Source organism: Dreissena polymorpha, chromosome 6 (genome assembly GCF_020536995.1).
Source record: "Dreissena polymorpha isolate Duluth1 chromosome 6, UMN_Dpol_1.0, whole genome shotgun sequence".
Lineage (NCBI taxonomy): Eukaryota > Metazoa > Mollusca > Bivalvia > Myida > Dreissenidae > Dreissena > Dreissena polymorpha.
In genome coordinates this window covers 102,892,323-102,911,867 of record NC_068360.1, presented here as the reverse complement: position 1 = coordinate 102,911,867, position 19,545 = coordinate 102,892,323, and the positions used below count along the sequence as shown (strand labels likewise).

The 19,545-nt window shown below is 36.0% G+C and overlaps 1 protein-coding gene and 1 long non-coding RNA gene across 2 annotated transcripts in view; both read right to left on the bottom strand.

Annotated features, from left to right (window-relative positions):
• LOC127833442 (ATP-dependent zinc metalloprotease YME1 homolog) overlaps nt 1–19,491 on the bottom strand; it is a 37,859-nt gene extending 18,368 nt beyond the window's left edge. Inside the window, exons 1-8 of the mRNA XM_052358710.1 lie at nt 19,331–19,491; nt 10,038–10,184; nt 5,890–6,034; nt 5,547–5,636; nt 3,070–3,140; nt 2,519–2,774; nt 1,847–1,920; nt 80–170 (exon numbers count right to left, since the gene is read on the bottom strand). Of these exons, the coding sequence (XP_052214670.1) occupies nt 80–170; nt 1,847–1,920; nt 2,519–2,774; nt 3,070–3,140; nt 5,547–5,636; nt 5,890–6,034; nt 10,038–10,184; nt 19,331–19,360 (904 nt within the window). The 5' untranslated portion in view covers nt 19,361–19,491. The remainder of the gene's footprint in view (nt 1–79; nt 171–1,846; nt 1,921–2,518; nt 2,775–3,069; nt 3,141–5,546; nt 5,637–5,889; nt 6,035–10,037; nt 10,185–19,330) is intronic.
• Nucleotides 15,643–16,283, bottom strand: LOC127833448 (uncharacterized). The gene is made up of 2 exons (XR_008027415.1): nt 16,054–16,283; nt 15,643–15,891 (listed from the first exon to the last, which is right to left on the bottom strand). It is a non-coding gene; the product is annotated as an uncharacterized LOC127833448 (long non-coding RNA).
• Nucleotides 19,492–19,545: the final 54 nt, after the last annotated feature.

Here is a 19,545-nt window from a genome sequence, read left to right as displayed (position 1 = left end):
ACAGCTTTTTTTTATTTCATAGGTTGTCATCTAATGTTTGAAAGAGTGTTAACTTGATTTTGATGTTTATGGAAAATACCTTTTGGCAACTTGGCTCCCATTTTCAGGAACCTCTCCCCATTCTTCAAGAAATCCACAATGTCTTCTAGTTCCTCTTTGGCCTCATCGCACTGAAATAGGAAATATGAGCCGCGTTTTGAGAAAACTGGGCTTAATGCATGTGTGTAGTGTCCACACAGGCTAATCAGGAACGACACTTTCCATCTTAACTGGATTTTTGCTAAGAAGAGATTTCATTTAACGAAAAATGTCATAAAAGCGGAAGTGTCGTCCCTGATTAGCCTGTGCAGACTGGGCAGGCTGATATGAGATGACACTTCACGCACATGCCTTATGCAAAATTTTCACAAAACACAACACATATTATTAGATATTATTAGCAGCCTGGCTATAAGGGATAAAAGGAATCTTCAAAGAATCATAATATATTAATGCATATTAACATCTTCTATTATTTATTAATCACAAATATCACAGATAGGTAATGCATGAATTTGAGATCAAACATAGAAATATATGTAGTATTATAGACCATATTAAATCTATTTCCTATGAAGTACCAGTACTTTGTTTATGTGCAAAAATATTGAAAATTCTCCCAAGATTAGACCAAGGTCTTTATTTTTGGTGGACACCACAGAGAGAATAAATGAGTCACGTTCTAGCGCAACAGGACTTAATGCATCCACACATAGTGTCATCCCAGATTAGCCTTTGTAGTCTGCACAGGCTAATCAGGGCAAACACTTTCTGCCTTAACTTGATATTTGCAAAGAAGGAATTTCCTTTTAAAAAAAAATACAATTAAAACATGGAAATTATCATCCCTTATTAGCCTGTGCAGACTGCAGTATCATCCCTTATTAGCCTGTGCAGACTGCAGTATCATCCCTTATTAGCCTGTGCAGACTGCAGTATCATCCCTTATTAGCCTGTGCAAACTGCAGTATCATCCCTTATTAGCCTGTGCAGACTGCATTATCATCCCTTATTAGCCTGTGCAGACTGCATTATCATCCCTTATTAGCCTGTGCAGACTGCATTATCATCCCTTATAAGCCTGTGCAGACTGCATTATCATCCCTTATTATCATGTGCAGACTGCATTATCATCCCTTATTAGCCTGTGCAGACTGCATTATCATCCCTTATTAGCCTGTGCAGACTGCATTATCATCCCTTATTAGCCTGTGCAGACTGCAGTATCATCCCTTATTAGCCTGTGCAGACTGCAGTATCATCCCTTATTAGCCTGTGCAAACTGCAGTATCATCCCTTATTAGCCTGTGCAGACTGCATTATCATCCCTTATTAGCCTGTGCAGACTGCATTATCATCCCTTATTAGCCTGTGCAAACTGCAGTATCATCCCTTATTAGCCTGTGCAGACTGCAGTATCATCCCTTATTAGCCTGTGCAAACTGCAGTATCATCCCTTATTAGCCTGTGCAGACTGCAGTATCATCCCTTATTAGCCTGTGCAGACTGCAGTATCATCCCTTGTTAGCCTGTGCAAACTGCAGTATCATCCCTTATTAGCCTGTGCAGACTGCATTATCATCCCTTATTAGCCTGTGAAGACTGCAGTATTATCCCTTATTAGCCTGTGCAGACTGCATTATCATCCCTTATTAGCCTGTGCAGACTGCACATGCTAATCTTGGACCACACATTATGCACATGTATTAAGCCCAGTTTTCCTACAACAAGGCTCATATTTTTAAACAGTTACATAAACACACAATAAAAGTGATGTGTTTTCCTTTTGAAATCTGAGATAACTTACCCCTTTCACATCATTGAAGGTCACACTGACCACTTCTGGGTTGATTTCATAATTCTTAGCGCCATATAACATATCTGTAACATACATCATAACATGGCTGTTATCAACCAATATTCCTAGGAAGATCTGTAAAAACAAGATCAGTCATTGAAGATGGCAACTACACCCACTAAAGCTCATTTCAAGCAGGGGAATAAACTTTTATTTTAATAAAATTATTCTCAACATTTTTTCATTCGTTACTTCACATTTATCACACATATAGACTAAAGCTTCAACTTGATTTATATATAAAATGCCGAAGTCCATTCAAAAACAATGTCTTGCACTTTTACATTGTATAAACAACATATTTATAAAGTTTCATGTTCATAACAAGGAAAGTGGTATTCTGGTACTGGACACAAAGTTAACATGTTCAATTATGTTAAGTTTCCATATCTGCCAAAGTTTAAGTGCATATAACTATGAAAGAATAGTACAACATGTATACAATAAAATAACATCTTGCAGGCTTCACAGGCTAATCAGCAACCACACTTTCTGCTATTAAGGGATTTTTCATACATAAAAGTCTCTTCTACATGAAAATCCAGTCTAGGCAAAAAGTGTCATCCCTGATTAGCCTGTGCAGTCCCTGATTAGCCTGTTAGGCTCACATGTGAAACTCACCCCCTGCATTGCGGCCTACAGAACCCTGCAACAGGACCTTGTAGATGATGAACGTCCCCAAACAAAGTCCAGCAACTATTCTTAGCATCTTCTTTCTATGCTCTGCTATGACCTTGGCGGCTCCATCTCCATTCTTCTGGTTCTCGAGCTGTGCTGTCAAGTACGCAAGCTTCAGTTTGAGTTTAACTACTGGGTCTTCTTCGTCCTTCAATATTTTTGGAAGCTCTTCTCCTTTTTCCTGCACTTTCTTGCCTCCCTGAAATGTGTATGATGTTGCTTTTGTTGTGATTATTTCAAATTTAGAACTGTAACACACTGTCAGACAGTAAGCATTTTTCAGAGATTATACCTTGCAAGTTGCATCAATCTTTGAAAGCCAAGTGTGGCGTCAGAAACTAATAACGGTAAGAAAATGGCCGTAAAGCTGTTCCAAACAGCACAATTTAGCAGAATGATTTTTCAAAATCCAACATTTTTGTGAATATAACAAGACATGACAATAAGTAAACAAAATGGAGCCGCCTATAAAACATATCAAAATTAAAACTTACATTTGGAAAAAATCCATTAGGTTTCAGGCCTTTGATGAACAATCCAAAATGGCGCACTTGCATATAATTTCCTGAAAACAGACGTTAACAGAAATTTCAACAGATCCTGAAGCTGTCACAGACAGAGTATCCCCCATTATCCCAATACAGAGGGTGCATTGCTGTCAAAAGGGTACATCATACAAAAACATCAAATGGAAATGTAACTCTTATTTAAGCAAGTTTAGGGTTATGGTTTTGTGCATGGCACTTCTTTCAATTGATTTTTACATTTAAACTCAGATTTAAACTTGACCTAGGCATAACCTAAGATAAACATTCTGACCAAGTTGTTTAATGATTGAGAAACAAATGTGACCTCTGTACTGGTGGCAAGGTTTTTGTACGATTTTACTTAGTTTTAGGACACATGTGACCCTGTTTCGAACTAGGTCTAAATATGGTCAAAATAAACATTCTAACCAAGTTTCATCATGATCTGGTTGTAAATGTGACCTCTTATATGATTACATGATTTGCCTACAATGGGTTACATAGATTTTGAACACACATGACCAATATTCAAACTCAGCCTAGATATTATCAAGACATACTATCTACCCAAGTTTCATATAGATTATTACATAATGTGGTTTTTAAAGTGATAAAAATATATAACCTGGTAACATAGTTTTTGGATGCATATGACCCAGATTCAATATCAGCCAAGACATGAGGCGCTTTCTGAGAAAATTGGGCAAAATGCATTTCTGTTAAGTGTCGTCCCAGATTAGCCTGTGCAGTCCACACAGGCTAATCTGGGACGAAACTTACCGCTTTAATGGTATTTTCGTTTAAAGGTAGTCCCTTTTTACCGAAAATCTAGTTTAAGCGGAAAGTGTCGTCCCTGATTAGCCTGTGCAGACTGCACAAGATTTAGCCATACATGTGGCTTCAAGAGTGATAACAAGGTTTTCCTTAGATTTTATCAGGTGACCTTGTTTTTGGACACAAGTGACCAGCATTCAAACGAAGTCTAGATATTTTTGAGATGAAGATACTGAGGCAGAGCAAATGCAGAACACGATGAAGAGTGGCCACATTAGCTCACTATAAGGACTTCAAGCAGAAAGGCAAAATAAAAACAAACAGTTTAAATCTGTATGCGTTTGCCATTATGAACTTAACTAGTAACATAATTACTCAAAATCAACTAATCTTTTGCAAAAACCAGAGATGTGTTTGTCAGAAACACAATTCCCCTACTGCGCCGCTTTGAAGCCATATATTTGACCTTTGACCTTGAAGGATGACCTTGACTTTTCACCACTCAAAATGTGCAGCTCCATGAGATACACATACATGCCAAATATCAAGTTGCTATCTTCAATATTGCAAAAGTTATGACCAAGGTTAAAGTTTTGGGACAGAATGACAGACACATACAATGACAGACAGGCCAAAATCAATATACCCCCGATCATTCTGACCGGGAGCATAAAATCTCGTAACAGAAATCCAACCCCCCAAAAATCAGTATTTCTTAATAGCAATAACCAAAATTTCAACGCCACATGTGGTATTGTAACAAAGATTCAAAGAGACACAAAATGCTAATGTTTATTTTTCGTGGCCCAAAATATTCCATTTTAATTTCCTGAAACGATATCTATTCATTTGACACACGAACAATAACATGGTTCATAAACATTTGTTGAATATATTGTTCCACAATAAAACAAACAAGAGATGTTTGTCAGAAACACAATGCCCCCTATTGCGCCGCTTTGAAGCCATATATTTGACCTTTGACCTTGAAGGATGACCTTGATCTTACACCACTCAAAATGTGCAGCCTCATGAGATACACATGCATGCCAAATATCAAATTGCTATCTTCAATTATGCAAAAGTTATTGCAAAACTTTAACCAAGGTTAAAGTTTTTGGACACACTCAATGAATGAATGACAGACAGACAGGCCAAAAACAATATACCCCCGATCTTTCGATCCGAGGCAATAAAAAGGGGATTTTGTATCTTGTTAAATCTCTTATGACAGACCACATCTAGCTTTGACATTTTGCCTATTGCTTTAAGGAATATTTATTTTGTATTGTGTTAACTATTTTTTTCTAAATATTGTACAAAATATTTGTTTATTAAGAGTGGTTATGGGCTTTAAATATATTCTCATTTTTTAAATGGTAATTTTTTAAGTAAATCCCTTCAATGTTGACAAATGTTATTGAATACCGATATTGACTATTAACCCTTTGCATGCTGCGAAATTTGTCGTCTGATAAACTGTTGTATGCTGAATTTCTAAAATTAGCATTTTCTTCGATTTTTTTTTCAAAGAATACTATCAGAATAGCAAACAGTTTGGATCCTGATGAGATGCCGCGTTCTGTGGCATCTCATCTGGATCCAAACTGTTTGCAAAGGCCTTCAAAATTCAGTTCCAGCACTGAAAGAGTTAAACGTAAGACGCCTACCACCAGCTAAATGTCCGTTATGGTTCAGGTGGTCAGTCAGCACACTGCACATAGGGTGTTTAAAATGTGGCAACAAACTGGACAGCTTCTCTGAAAGGAGACATAAACCATAAATGTTCCAGGTTCAATCAGATTATAAAGAAATATGTGAAAACAAAGAATCTGAACAAAAACATTTTCTTTCTAATACCTTAACAGGCCTTTACAACTTGGTTTCCGCACAAAAGGAAACTATACTTGCATAATTATTTTAAAATTATCAGACATGACTATAAGACAGCCTGTTCTGTTCAGAACAATTGCACAAATCACATCACTAATTTATGTCACTGTATAACCATACCTATGTGTTGCTGTAATTCAGGCGCTGGATGTGAAATGCAACTCGCAGGATCAGGTACATGGGACAGGAATAATGGTAAGAACTTCTGTCCTTTCTCATTGTGCAACAGCAGCTCTAATATCTGCTCCACATCTGATTTCCCTTCCTAATAAGAAGACCAATTATAAGCTTATAAAAAACCAGCATAATGCAAAATCATTATTTTTCATGTAACATTCATTTTGGTTAATGTTGTCATACACTGCTACACAAACTTAAGATCCTAACAAACATTTATTTCCAATTATGGCAATAACTAATTATTATGGCCAAATTACCTTTGACATAAAATACATAATTATCCAAACTTATCCACGCACATACTGCCATTTGTTTCTCAATCCAGATAAATGCAGACACTACATAACAATTTCATGTAGTACATTACATTGAGTACCAGTATTTAGCTTACACTAATAGTTTTGACAAAAATCTCACTTTCAGCCTCTAAACAACTGACATTCCTGATAAAGTTCTGTTCTTCACATGATCACAGTCACATTAACAATGCGAGGCACTTGAAGCTTTATTGAACACTACGCAAAACAAGAGCTCTATTTGTGAACCAAAATACCCCTTATTGCGCTGTGAAGTCTCAAAGCAGCTTTTGTAAAGAAAAAAAGGCCCATAAGTTAGCCAAAAATCCATGGATCAAAATGAAGCTCACATTTCATCTGTAAGTCATTTAGGTAGACTCACCCATCTAGTGACCTCAATTTCAATAAGGGTCATGTACTGTTCAAGGCCGATGCATATGTGAAGAATTGGTCAATTAATTGCCAAGTTATTGTTCGGAAACAATTTTCACACTTATTGTGACAGTGACCTTAATCTTTGACCAAGTGACCCCGATTTCAATAGGGGTCATCTACTGTCCAGGGCCAATGCAGATGGGAAGTATCAAGCCAATTGGTGAATCACTTGACAAGTTTTTAATCGGAAACGATTTCACACTTAGGGGGACAGTGACCTAGACATTTGACCTTTTGACCCCAATTTCATTAGGGGCCATCTACTGTCCAACCTCAATGCAAATGGGAAGTATCAAGCAATTTCTTTCCTTCCCTTCACAAGTTATTTATCAGAAACAATTTTCACTCTTAGTGTGACAGTGATTTGACCTTTGACCTAGCTACCTAAATTTCAATAGGGGTCGTCTACTGACAAAACCCACTGCACATAAGAAGAATCAAGAATAATATTTGCACCTACTCTGTTCATTACAGCTTTGTTTATTTATTAAATTTATTTTTATTAACTCAAACTTTAACTTGATTGATATATAAAAAAACAAGTAACTTCTTGGGATGAATCATTTTTGACCCCAGTTGCATAATTCAACAAGAGCACCGCCTTGCGGGTGCAGACCGCTCATCTATTTTCTTTTTAAAGGTGAAGGGACTCTCATTTTCAATCACAAAGGAGGGAGGGGTGGAGTGAAGAGGGGTGTATAGTGTGGGGTTGTGGACATTTATTACATTATCTTCCAAAAAAGCGAGAAAAAAAAAAAATTCGGGGGCGGGGGGGGGGTGGGTGGGGAAGGGCGATGGGGGGGGGGGGATTTTTTGGGTGCGATGGTTGGACGGTATTTCAAACATAACCGTTTAAAAAAAAAATTGGGGGGGGTGGGGTATAGTGTGAGGGTGTGGTGGTAATTTGTGAGATGATCTTAAAAAAAAAAAAAAAAAAAAAAAAAAAAAAAAAATTGGGGTGGCGTGGGGGTATAGTGTGAGGGTGTGGTGGTCATTTGTGAGATGATCTTAAAAAAAAAAAAAAAAAATAGGGGGGGGGGAGGGGGGAGGTGGGGGGGAGGGTTGGGAGGGCACGGGGGACGGTTTGGGTGGAGTCTATTGTGGTATGTCAGGTAAGAGTAGTTTCGTCAAAGTATCAATCAAATCTAATAATAAATAAAGAAGTTATGGCAATTTTAGCAAAATTTAATAATTTGACCTTGAGAGTCAAGGTCATTCAAAGGTCAAGGTAAAATTCAACTTGCCAGGTACAGTAACCTCATGATAGCATGAAAGTATTTGAAGTTTGAAAGCAATAGCCTTGATACTTAAGAAGTAAAGTGGATCGAAACACAAAATTTAACCAAATATTAAAAGTTACTAAGTCAAAAAAGGGCCATAATTCCGTAACAATGACAACCAGAGTTATGCAACTTGTCCTTTTACTGTACCCTTATGATAGTTTTTGAGTGTTCCAAGTATGAAAGCAATATCTATGATACTTTAGGGGTAAAGTGGACCAAAACATAAATCTTAACCAAATTTTCAATTTTCTAAGTATAAAGGGCCCATAATTCCGTCCATATGCCAGTCAGAGTTACATAACTTTGCCTGCACGGTCCCCTTATGATAGTTAATAAGTGTTGCAAGTATGAAAGCAATAGCTTTGATACTGTAGGAATAAAGTGGACCTAAACACAAAACTTAATCAAATTTTCAATTTTCTAAGTATAAAAAGGGCACATAATTATGTCAAAATGCTAGTCAGAGTTACATTACTTTGCCTGCACAGTCCCCTTATGAAAGTTAGTAAGTGTTGCAAGTATGAAAGCAATAGCTTTGATGCTTAAGGAATAAAATGACCTAAACACAAAACTCAACCAAAATTTTCTATTTTCTAAGTATAAAAAGGGCACATAATTCTGTGAAAATGCATGCCAGAGTTATCTAACTTTGCCTGTCCAGTCCCCTCATGATAGTAAGTAAGTGTAACAAGTTTGAATGCAATAGCATTGATACTCACTGAGAAAAGTGGACCTAAACGCAAAACTTAACCAAAATTTTCAATTTTCTAAGTATAAAAAGGGCACATAATTCTGTCAAAATGCACGCCAGAGTTATCTAACTTTGCCTGCCCAGTCCCCTCATGATAGTAAGTAAGTGTACCAAGTTTGAATGCAATAGCATTGATACTTTCTGAGAAAAGTGGACCTAAACGCAAAACTTAACCGGACGCCAACGCCGACGCCAAGGTGATGACAATAGCTCATAATTTTTTTTCAAAAAATAGATGAGCTAAAAAAACAATCATTGTAGAGGCCCACCATACAATGTTGCACAACAAATACTCAAGTCAACCCCTAACCCTTACAGTTTCAGAGCATAAGACTTAGTGTTATTTACAATAGAAGTCCGTATACGACTACTAGATGATGTTCCACACCACATATTAATCCACTGACCTTTGTGGTCACAGAGAAAGCATTTTAAATATCCTTTTTTAGCTCAGAGGACCAATATTTTTTTTAATGGACAAAAACGACTCAAACATCTTTTAAATCGTTTAAATGGTTACCTTTTTCTTTTCTGGTAAATTTGTAATAAAAGCCTGCAGGTAAATAGGTAAAGTTAAGTAGTGACTTGAACTCTTCATGCATCCATTGTACAGGTGAAATCATATATTGGTTTTACAAATTTAAGAACATATATTTTAAATAAGCATGTGGTTATTTTATCAGGATTATTTTTAATATATTGGGAAGATTTCATTTGGAGTTATTGAAAGTGGTTTGAGTTTTCTACAGATTTCAATCATTATAGTTGGACCCTGGAAAAATTTGAGGTTTGTTATTTGAACTAAACTTGTTCAAATAATTTTATCATTTCAAAGGATTAAAGCAGCTAAACAAATTTTTTTAAGTAATTGGTTCGTTAAAGACTCAAAAAAGGAATATGTAAATACAGTTGTTTTTGCCATTTAGAAATTGGTGTCAGTGACATCTATAAAACTTGAGTAAGATAAAGGACGTCACACAAGTCTCTTCAATCGATAGAGGACGTCTTACATAAACCAGTGTGAGGTCAATTACTAGCCTAACTGGGTAATTACCATGGCACTTCTAAGCTTCTAACTGGGTCATTACCATGGCACGTGGGGTGTGTATGATTAATGTTGACTTACTGGTCAGGATTTAATTGGTTTAAAATGGAAGAAAATTGGCTGCTTTCAAAAACTAACCAATTCATTTTTCTTGTGTCAAAATGCAGGGATCTGCATCTATGGAAATCCATGGAAACTATTACTAAAGTCTTAAACAATCATGCAATTACCAGCTGTCACTTTTTAATCAAACGAAAATTAAACATTAAAGAACAAACCTTTCTTTTTGAATTAACTGAACCTCTCACAGCTTTTCCATTTTGTTTTGTTTCTTGCACTCTTCTACCTCGTGAATGTGATGCAAGTGTACTGGACTGTCGAGCACTGTAGAACACTGCAGTTAAATGTGTCACAGCCGCTGCAACCTAAAACAAAGATGGGATAAGTTGATACATATATGGAATAAATATAAAACAAGACTATTGCCAAGCAATACATGTCCCCTACCAGCTCCACCACTGTCAGAATGTTTTGTTTTTTTTTATTTGTTGCCATAGCAACCAAAATTTTTGACGTAGGAAGAGAATGAATTGACGTGCATAATATCCATATTGCCATCTATTCATGTTTCATGTTTCATGAAAAAATATGAAGAACTTTTAAAGTTATCACAGGATCCAGAAAAGTGTGCAGGATCCACCATTTTCAGCAGTATTTCCAGTCTATTTGTTGCCATTCCAACCAGAATACTTGACGTAGGAACAAAATGAAATGACATGCATAATCTCCATATTGTCATCTGTCCATGTTTCAAGTTTCATGAAAAAATATGAGGAACTTTCAAAGTTATCGCAGGATCCAGAAAAGTGTGACAGACTGACAGACTGACAGACTGACAGACACACAGAGCGAAAACCATAAGTCCCCTCCGGTGAAACCGGTAGGGGACAATTATAAATAATCAAAGTTAATTTATGAAGCTTGTAAAACTTGAACCAGCTGATTGTGCAAGATGGGGGTTTTCTCCAAGCAAAAATAGTCTTATTTAGTATTCTTTTTATAGTCATTGTATGCCTTTGTTTTCAATAAAATAAACATATTAGACTCACCTTGTGAAAAGAAGGTTAAATGCATGTGTTTGAAGTTTCACCAGTGACATAGGAAATATATAAGTCATATCAGCCCCATGCAATCTTTTATCTTCAAACATACTTGAAGTGCATGTGTTTGCAAGAAGAATGAAAATTGTAAGGCATTCATCCTGTAAGACAAAACAGTGCAGTCCTAATCTAGTTTTGTCACCTGTGTGTTGTGTCAACAGCAGGACAAAGAGCCCTAAAGCAGAACTGTCCCTCCGACTTTAAGGAGTAATAGCATGTGTGCCACTTTTATCCAATCAGTGTTTCGAGATAAAACTTTGCAAGTGCATGTTATGTCATCCAATGCCCATCCCACAATGGTTAAACACAATCTTTCTTTAAACAGCTATCACCATTGGATAATTGTCGTCTGTATTGTTTATGGAATGGAATGTTGCTATTTTGTTAGGCTCTTCAAAAAGAACATTCAATACTTCAGTGACTGTTCACAACAAACAATGAGATTGTTATAACTTTATTCAGATCTTTAGGAAAATAGATTCAAAAACACTCAGTAAATCCATAATTAAGCAAAACATTTAATTTGAATCTCATCTCACTCTATTTGTTTGCTGGATAAGTTTAAATGATTAACCACTTCCATGTCTAACTAATGGTAGTCCAACTTGTTGACGCTTTCAAATATTAAGCTACTTTTTATATTGGTAATATTTGAAGCGTCCAACGGCTGAACCATTCGATTAATGGTGGGAATTTTTCCTTCTTTGTCTATATTGTTGTGCAAGGATTTTGTGCGCAACATTCAAGACCCGATATAAGACACTTAATATCAATGGATTGCAATAATATTTACTGTGTAGATCATTCTTTTCTCGATAATGTTCCGTAAAAAATTATGTAATGACACTTTGAATTTTGCACACATGGTCAATTTAAATCCAACCACTATTCAATTTTTCAATATCTCTCGATTCGCTTGCTGTCTAGATATAAATCGGTAACACGACCTCGATGTAAAGCATCTGGTTTAAATGCGGAAGAATAAACAGCGTTAAATACAGTTTGCGTTCGTCTGTTGTGGTGCAGAGCGTTACATAGCTAACCAATATTATTATACTTTTCTGGATTAATTTAGCATTGTTTTTTTCTAAAGTGACAATTAAAAAGTTCTGAAATAAATAACATCTTTTATTTTTATACTGTACATAAATAATATTGATACAGAACGTACAGTATACCTTCCTTTGTAAGGTAGAATGTAAGTACATAAAACAACACAGACAGCGGTGCAAAAAAGAAAAGCATTGAAAACTTGCTGAAACGAAGAAGAGTGAATAGAAACTGTACCATATCTGTTTTGAACATACATGTATGCTTATTAAATCGACAAAGATTAGCATACTAGATCTAGTTAGGTAAAAGTCGGTGTTGAATGCTCATGTTAAATAAAACAAGGGCTGTTTGTAAAACATGCATGCCCCCCATATGGGCTCTAAGTTGTAGTGACAGCCATTTTGTAAATATGTTTTTTGTCACTGTGACCTTGACCTTTGACCTAGTGACCTGAAAATCAATAGGGGTCATCTGCGAGTCATGATCAATGTACCTATGAAGTTTCATGATCCTAGCCATAAGCTTTCCTGAGTTATCATCAGGAAACCATTTTACTATTTCGGGTCACTGTGACCTTGACCTTTGACCTAGTGACCTGAAAATCAATAGGGGTCATCTGCCAGTCATGATCAATGTACCTATCAAGTTTCATGATCCTAGGCAAAAGCGTTCTTGAGTTATCATCCTGAAACCATTTTACTATTTCGGGTCACCGTGACCTTGACCTTTGACCTAGTGACCTGAAAATCAATAGGGGTCATCTGCTAGTCATGATCAATCTACCTATGAAGTTTCATGATCCTAGGCATAAGGGTTCTTGAATAATCATCCGGAAACCATTTTACTATTTCGGGTCACCGTGACCTTGACCTTTGACCTAGTGACCTGAAAATCAATAGGGGTCATCTGCTAGTCATGATCAATCTACCTATGAAGTTTCATGATCCTAGGCATAAGCGTTCTTGAATTATCATCCGGAAACCATTTAACTATTTCGGGTCACAGTGACCTTGACCTTTGACCTAGTGACCTCAAAATCAATAGGGGTCATCTGTGAGTCATGATCAATGTACCTATGAAGTTTCATGATCCTAGGCCTAAGCGTTCTTGAGTTATCGTCTGACAACCACCTGGTGGACGGACCGACCGACCGACAGACCGACCGACAGACCGACATGAGCAATATACCCCCCTTCTTCGAAGGGGGGCATAATCACGCGTACACGCTACACCGTGATGCCTTCTTCTGATTGGTTCATATTAAAATCAGTTTCATGACATGGCTACAGGTCAGTGATTGTTTTGCGATTTAAGCAGAAGTTTAACTGAAGAATTTATGCCTTTCTAACTTCAATTCGACGATATATGAGGTAAAAATGGACTTCTGAACTAAAACTGAATGAGTTGGTAATGTTATTTTGCAATTTTACGCAAATTGATGAAAATTTTAACTTTCTGGTTTCCAACACATTTTTGACTTTTCCCCAATGAGACGTTCCAAAGAATTTAGCCCATATAAAAACTATCTCTAAATTCTTTGCGCGTCTTATAAATGAGACTAAACTAATGGGAACTGTGCAATCTTAAATTTGCCCTAAATCAAAAACAATATTTTCAATAACAACGTACTCCTGTCCATTTACTATGAGTACCGGTAATGATTATTTTCCATTTATCTACCATACATGCCATAGATAATCTACATATAAAACAACATTTTGAAAACATGTGCTCTGTTACACTGCTTAAGATGAATATTCATCATTTTTATGTTTTATTTAAGAATTATTCTTTACCACAATAAAATTAACAAAACAACTGTATGAACTACCAAGATTTTTGTAAACAAGGGCTGTTTGTAAAACATGCATGCCCCCCATATGGGCTGTCAGTTGTAGTGGTAGCCCTTCTGCCAATACGTTTTTTGTCACTGTGACCTTGACCTTTGACCTAGTGACCTGAAAATTAAAAGGGGTCATCTGCGAGTCATGATCAATGTACCTATGAAGTTTCATGATCCTAGGCATAAGCATTCTTGAGTTATCATCCGGAAATCATTTTACTATTTCGAGTCACTGTGACCTTGACCTTTGACCTACATGTAGTGACCTGAAAATCAACAGGGGTCATCTGCCAGTCATGATCAATGTTTCTATGAAGTTTCATGATCCTAGGCGTGGGCATTATTGAGTTATCATCCGGAAACCATTTTACTGTTTTAAGTCACTGTGACCTTGACCTTTGACCTAGTGACCTGAAAATCAATAGGGGTCATCTGCCAGTCTTGATCAATGTACCTATGAAGTTTCATGATCCTAGGTGTAAGCATTCTTGAGTTATCATCCGGAAACAATTTTACTATTTCGAGTCACTATGACATATTGAACTTTAACCTAGTGACCTGAAAATCAATAGGGGTCATCTGCCAGTCATGATCAATGTACCTATGAAGTTTCATGATCCTAGGTGTAAGCATTCTTGAGTGATCATCCGGAAACCATTTTACTATTTCGAGTCACTATGACATATTGAACTTTAACCTAGTGACCTGAAAATCAATAGGGGTCATCTGCCAGTCATGATCAATGTACCTATGAAGTTTCATGATCCTAGGTGTAAGCATTCTTGAGTTATCATCCGGAAACCATTTTACTATTTCGAGTCACTATGACATTGACCTTTAACCTAGTGACCTGAAAATCAATAGGGGTCATCTGCCAGTCATGATCAATGTACCTATGAAGTTTCATGATCCTAGGCCTAAGCGTTCTTGAGTTATCATCCGGAAACCATCTGACCGACCGACTGACGGACCGACCGACATGTGCAAAACAATATACCCCCTCTTCTTTGAAGGGGGGCAACCCCCTCTTCTTTGAAGGGGGGCATAATTATTGGTTTGCAACAGATATATTAATTGTCTGACAGACATTCTGATTCAGACATATAATATAATAATGACAGTGTGGCTGCTGGTTTACCATGTCTAAATTTAACTCTGATAACGTTGCCAAAAGTATATTTTTTTTATACTTTTTGTTAACAATTTTCTTTTTATTTTAAATACCAGTATGTTTTGCTCATTAGAATTTTTCTGTCAAAATTAAGAAATTACATAATTTCAGGAGGTTTTTTGCTATGTAAAAAAGGCTGTAAAAAAGACCCGATCCCAAAGCAAACCGACCCGATCCCAAACCGAAATTATAAACAAAATCCCAATTAAAAAAAAATTATTTTTTTTAAAGAAGTGTCTTATGACTTATGATTATTAGACTCTATATCTCAATTTTATTATTTAAACAACCTACAAAATATTTAACCAACATTTATATGACTTTTATCCAAAATGGCCAAGAAAAGACCTGTTGTGTCAATATTTGTTGATAAAAAAATCCCAATATGGTCCTTTTTGTCGATAAAAAATTCTCAAATTTGCCACTTTTATCGATTAAAAAATCCCAATTTGACCAGACTCCTTTTCCCAAAATGGCTGGAAAAACCCTAAATTTACTCAATATAATTTTTTGTTAAAGGGACCTTTTCACAGATTTTGGCATGTGAATTGTCTCGATCTCACAATAATACAATTATAAAACAAGGGACAAAATTGTCACAAAACCAGGTTTTCATTGTGAAAAAAAAATCTGATAAAGGGAGAAAACTCAAACTGAACTTTTGAAATGACCAAAAAAAATTAACCCCCTTTGTAAGTTTTTTTTTTTTTTTTAAATCTATTTTTAGTCGTGGCGACCTTGACATTGGAGATATTAACGTGATTCTTTCGTGGGACACACCGTCCCATGATGGTGAACAAATGTGCCAAATGATTTTAAAATCTCACAATGAATGACATAGTTATGGCCAGGACAAGCTCATTTATGGCCATTTTTGACCTTTGAACTCAAAGTGTGACCTTGACCTTGGAGATATCGACGTAATTATTTCGCGCGACACACCGTCCAATGATGGTGAACAAATGTGCCAAATGATTTTAAAATCTGACGATGAACGACATAGTTATGGCTCGGACAAGCTCATTTATGGCCATTTTTGACCTTTGAACTCAAAGTGTGACCTTGACCTTGGAGATATCGACGTAATTATTTCGCGCGACACACCGTCCAATGATGGTGAACAAATGTGCCAAATGATTTTAAAATCTGACAATGAACGACATAGTTATGGCTCGGACAAGCTTATTCCGCCAGCCCGCCAGCCAGCCCGCCAGCCAGCCAGCCAGCCCGCCCGCATTCGCCAATCTAATAACCAGTTTTTTCCTTCGGAAAACCTGGTTAAAAAGAAGAAAAAAAAAACCCTCATCTGGGCTGACCCACTGACCCCTGGAGTCCTGGACGTAAAAGTCTTCTGCTTGGATAACTTGGCCATCCGTGCTCATGCTATGAGAGACTGTATTTTTTACTTATATAAGCAATCCTTGTAGTTTCACAAAATATAACGACAACATGAACAACAGAACTTTCTAAATTATTCAATCGTTTCGCATTGCAACACTTTATAAATTTCAGGTTTTAAATCGCCAAAAGATGCAATGGATATTTTAGAGCATGGTAAATGTTCAGAATTACTGTTTACTCACAGATATCATAACTAAAATAAAAATTTGCAAATCTGAAACAACTTTTTTAATTTTGTCGATTACCAAAACGTGAAAAGGCCCCTTTAAATTTAGTTGCAATAATCCAACTCCCAGCTATTAACTCTCCGGGACGCTGGGAGTTGCAACTGGTTACGGCATTTTCCATGTCCAGTCCCCTGCCCAAATCTGGGCGGTACTTTAATTGGTAATATTAGCAACATAAACTATTTGCTGGCATAAATAAACACAAACAGATCATATATATTATTATATCACTAATGCTCACTAAAAACAACTTACGTGATGTGGTGTGCTCGCAAAATCATGATATTGATCTATAGTTTCAAACACGTCAAAGGTTCATGAAAATGTGTTAGTTTTCGCATTGGAAAAAGCCAAGTATTCCGAATTCGTAAATACTTTATCGATTATCTCCTGAATCCCCTGTGAGATACATGTAGATTTCGTGTCTTATCAACCCATCAGGGTTTTCCCCAGGCCATTTAAGCGCCCCTTGTCGGGGCGCTTGAATTTTGAAATCAGAGTCCCCGGGGCGCTTGAAATTTTCCGATCTGTGTGTTTTTCAGTGAAAGAAAGTGGATATTGTAAAAAAATAAAAAATGTTTCTCTATCAGTGTATCCATATTCCCTGTTTTAAAAGAGCACACGGTACCTACTTTCACAAGTAATCGCCATAAACACCACATGGGGTAATGGATAATCCACTGATAAGAGAATAGCATGACGCGCGTATAGATTATTCTAGCCACATTACACAGTCATTTAAATGCTGACAAGAATGTATCAGATAACTTTCCAGTCGTCAAACTGTGATGTTCATCGTCCAATCGGTTACGCGAATGTTTATGAGGGCGTTGTTAACTATTGACCATTATTTTTTATTGACATCAGGCACGATGTAAAGGTTTATCGCAGCTTGATTGGCAAGAAATGTACCATTTACGTAATAAAAAAGTACATTAAAGACGGTTTCGGGCATCATCATCAGCCCTTTTTACTGTAAACAAGTGTTACCTATGACTCTTGTAATTAATACAAGAAATTAACTGAAAGAGGTAAAGAAATAATTACTTATAGCGAGTAAGTTGTGCAAATAACTTCCGGTTACGATTATGCGATAACAATTTAATTCCAGTACATGTATATTTCATCATGTCCATTTATAACGTTTTTCTGGCATTTATTCGACACGTAATAAAATTAACAAATTTTCGTTGAATTAATTACACACACTAGTAAATTTTTCGTCCGATAATCGATACTTAGAAGACTGATGATGGCAACAGGCTGTAATCCTCGTGAATTTCATGCATAATTCCGTCAAAACATTTATTCGACTTAAGTGTTTAAACAAATTATCGTTAATTTCATAACGCAACTGTTAATATGTATTAAAATCTCAATGGGGAATAATTAAATTTGTTATCCAAAACACTTTCCCGTATTTTGACGTTAACGCGTTTTTATCCGAAATACACTTCCGAATGTAAATGTTACCGCAACGTTTAAATATTCTTGCTTCAAATTAGTAGTGCAAATTTATTTTGTGTCGAATCTTTTTCTCAATTAAAAAGAGCGCGAAAATTATGCAGCATGTACAACGTCGCGTGTATTGTTTTAACAAGCACACAACACGTCAGAGGATTGACGCATGTTCAGAGGCAATATTTCATCAAATCTATAAATAGTCACTTAAAATTTATTTGATACTATAGAAAAATGGCAAGGTTTGTTCAAAAGAAATAATTGAGAGCTTTATCGTAAATATTTACCAGAAAGTGTTTTATAAAAACGGAAAAAACAGGATTATCGGATAATAAATAGAAACTTGAATAGTAGTAAGTATGCAGTAATAGAGTCGGGTTGAAACAGATGTATTGGAGAATTGTTCGAGTCAGGATTTTACTGTCAGTACGGGAAAGTTTTAAAACAATTAAACAATATAAAAAGTATATATATTTTTAAATGACAGGGGTTTTTTTTTTTAAGTCATAGCGCACCAAATGACGTCTTTCGACACTGTTTTTCTTTGAGTTAAAACGCACCACAGAGCGTTAATTGACACGTTAAATTAAAAAAATCAACATCTGGAGGGGACACCACTCCCGAACCACCCCTTTCAGCCCGGGGCGCCTGACAAAAATCCTGTGGAAAGCACTGCCCATAGTAATACACAAACTTTCTATGGAACCTTAGTAAGATAGATCGAATTATCAATTCAAAACTTCCACTTTTGGTTTGATAACAGTTTTTTATAAACTTTTAGTTTTGAGCATTTCTCCACAAACAACACGTAAATAGATATAGATAGTAACATGTTTTGTGTTTGTTACACTGTTTTAGGTTGATTGAATTCGCATTTATAGACAAACTAAAGACTTATTTTGACATTGAATTTGGTGTAATCAAGAAGATGATGAGCTGTACGTATGTACCCATAAAAGCTCAGAGCATTCAAGAAGAACTACCTTTAAATTGCCCTAGGTGTAATATAAGTTGTGTTCTGTTTTATGTTATTATATTTATTATTATATTTAAATTATAAATGAAAACTGCTTTCATGTCATTAACTCGATGTTAGTAGTTACAACAACTTAAATGAACGATAATGAAATTATGTTTTGCTGATAATTGTTCCAACATGATGATGAAAAAAAGATGTAAACAACGAAAACATGTGACGTTTTCAAAAAAAAATATGTGAATTTACCTATAAGTTATAACGGCAAATATTACTTACAGATGGCTGATAAAGTGGTGTTGCCAACATTGTGTCAATGGTATTAGTAAAAGCAAAGTTTGGTGGTTTCCTTATGTAATAATCAAAACGGCGACTAGTGAGATGACATTCAGTAGCGATATATATTGTAAAATGTATCGGCGTTTTTTATAAGTTGCTGAAAAGTGGACACCCAATGAAATCGATTGTACTATTTTGCAAATATTCACTGTCAA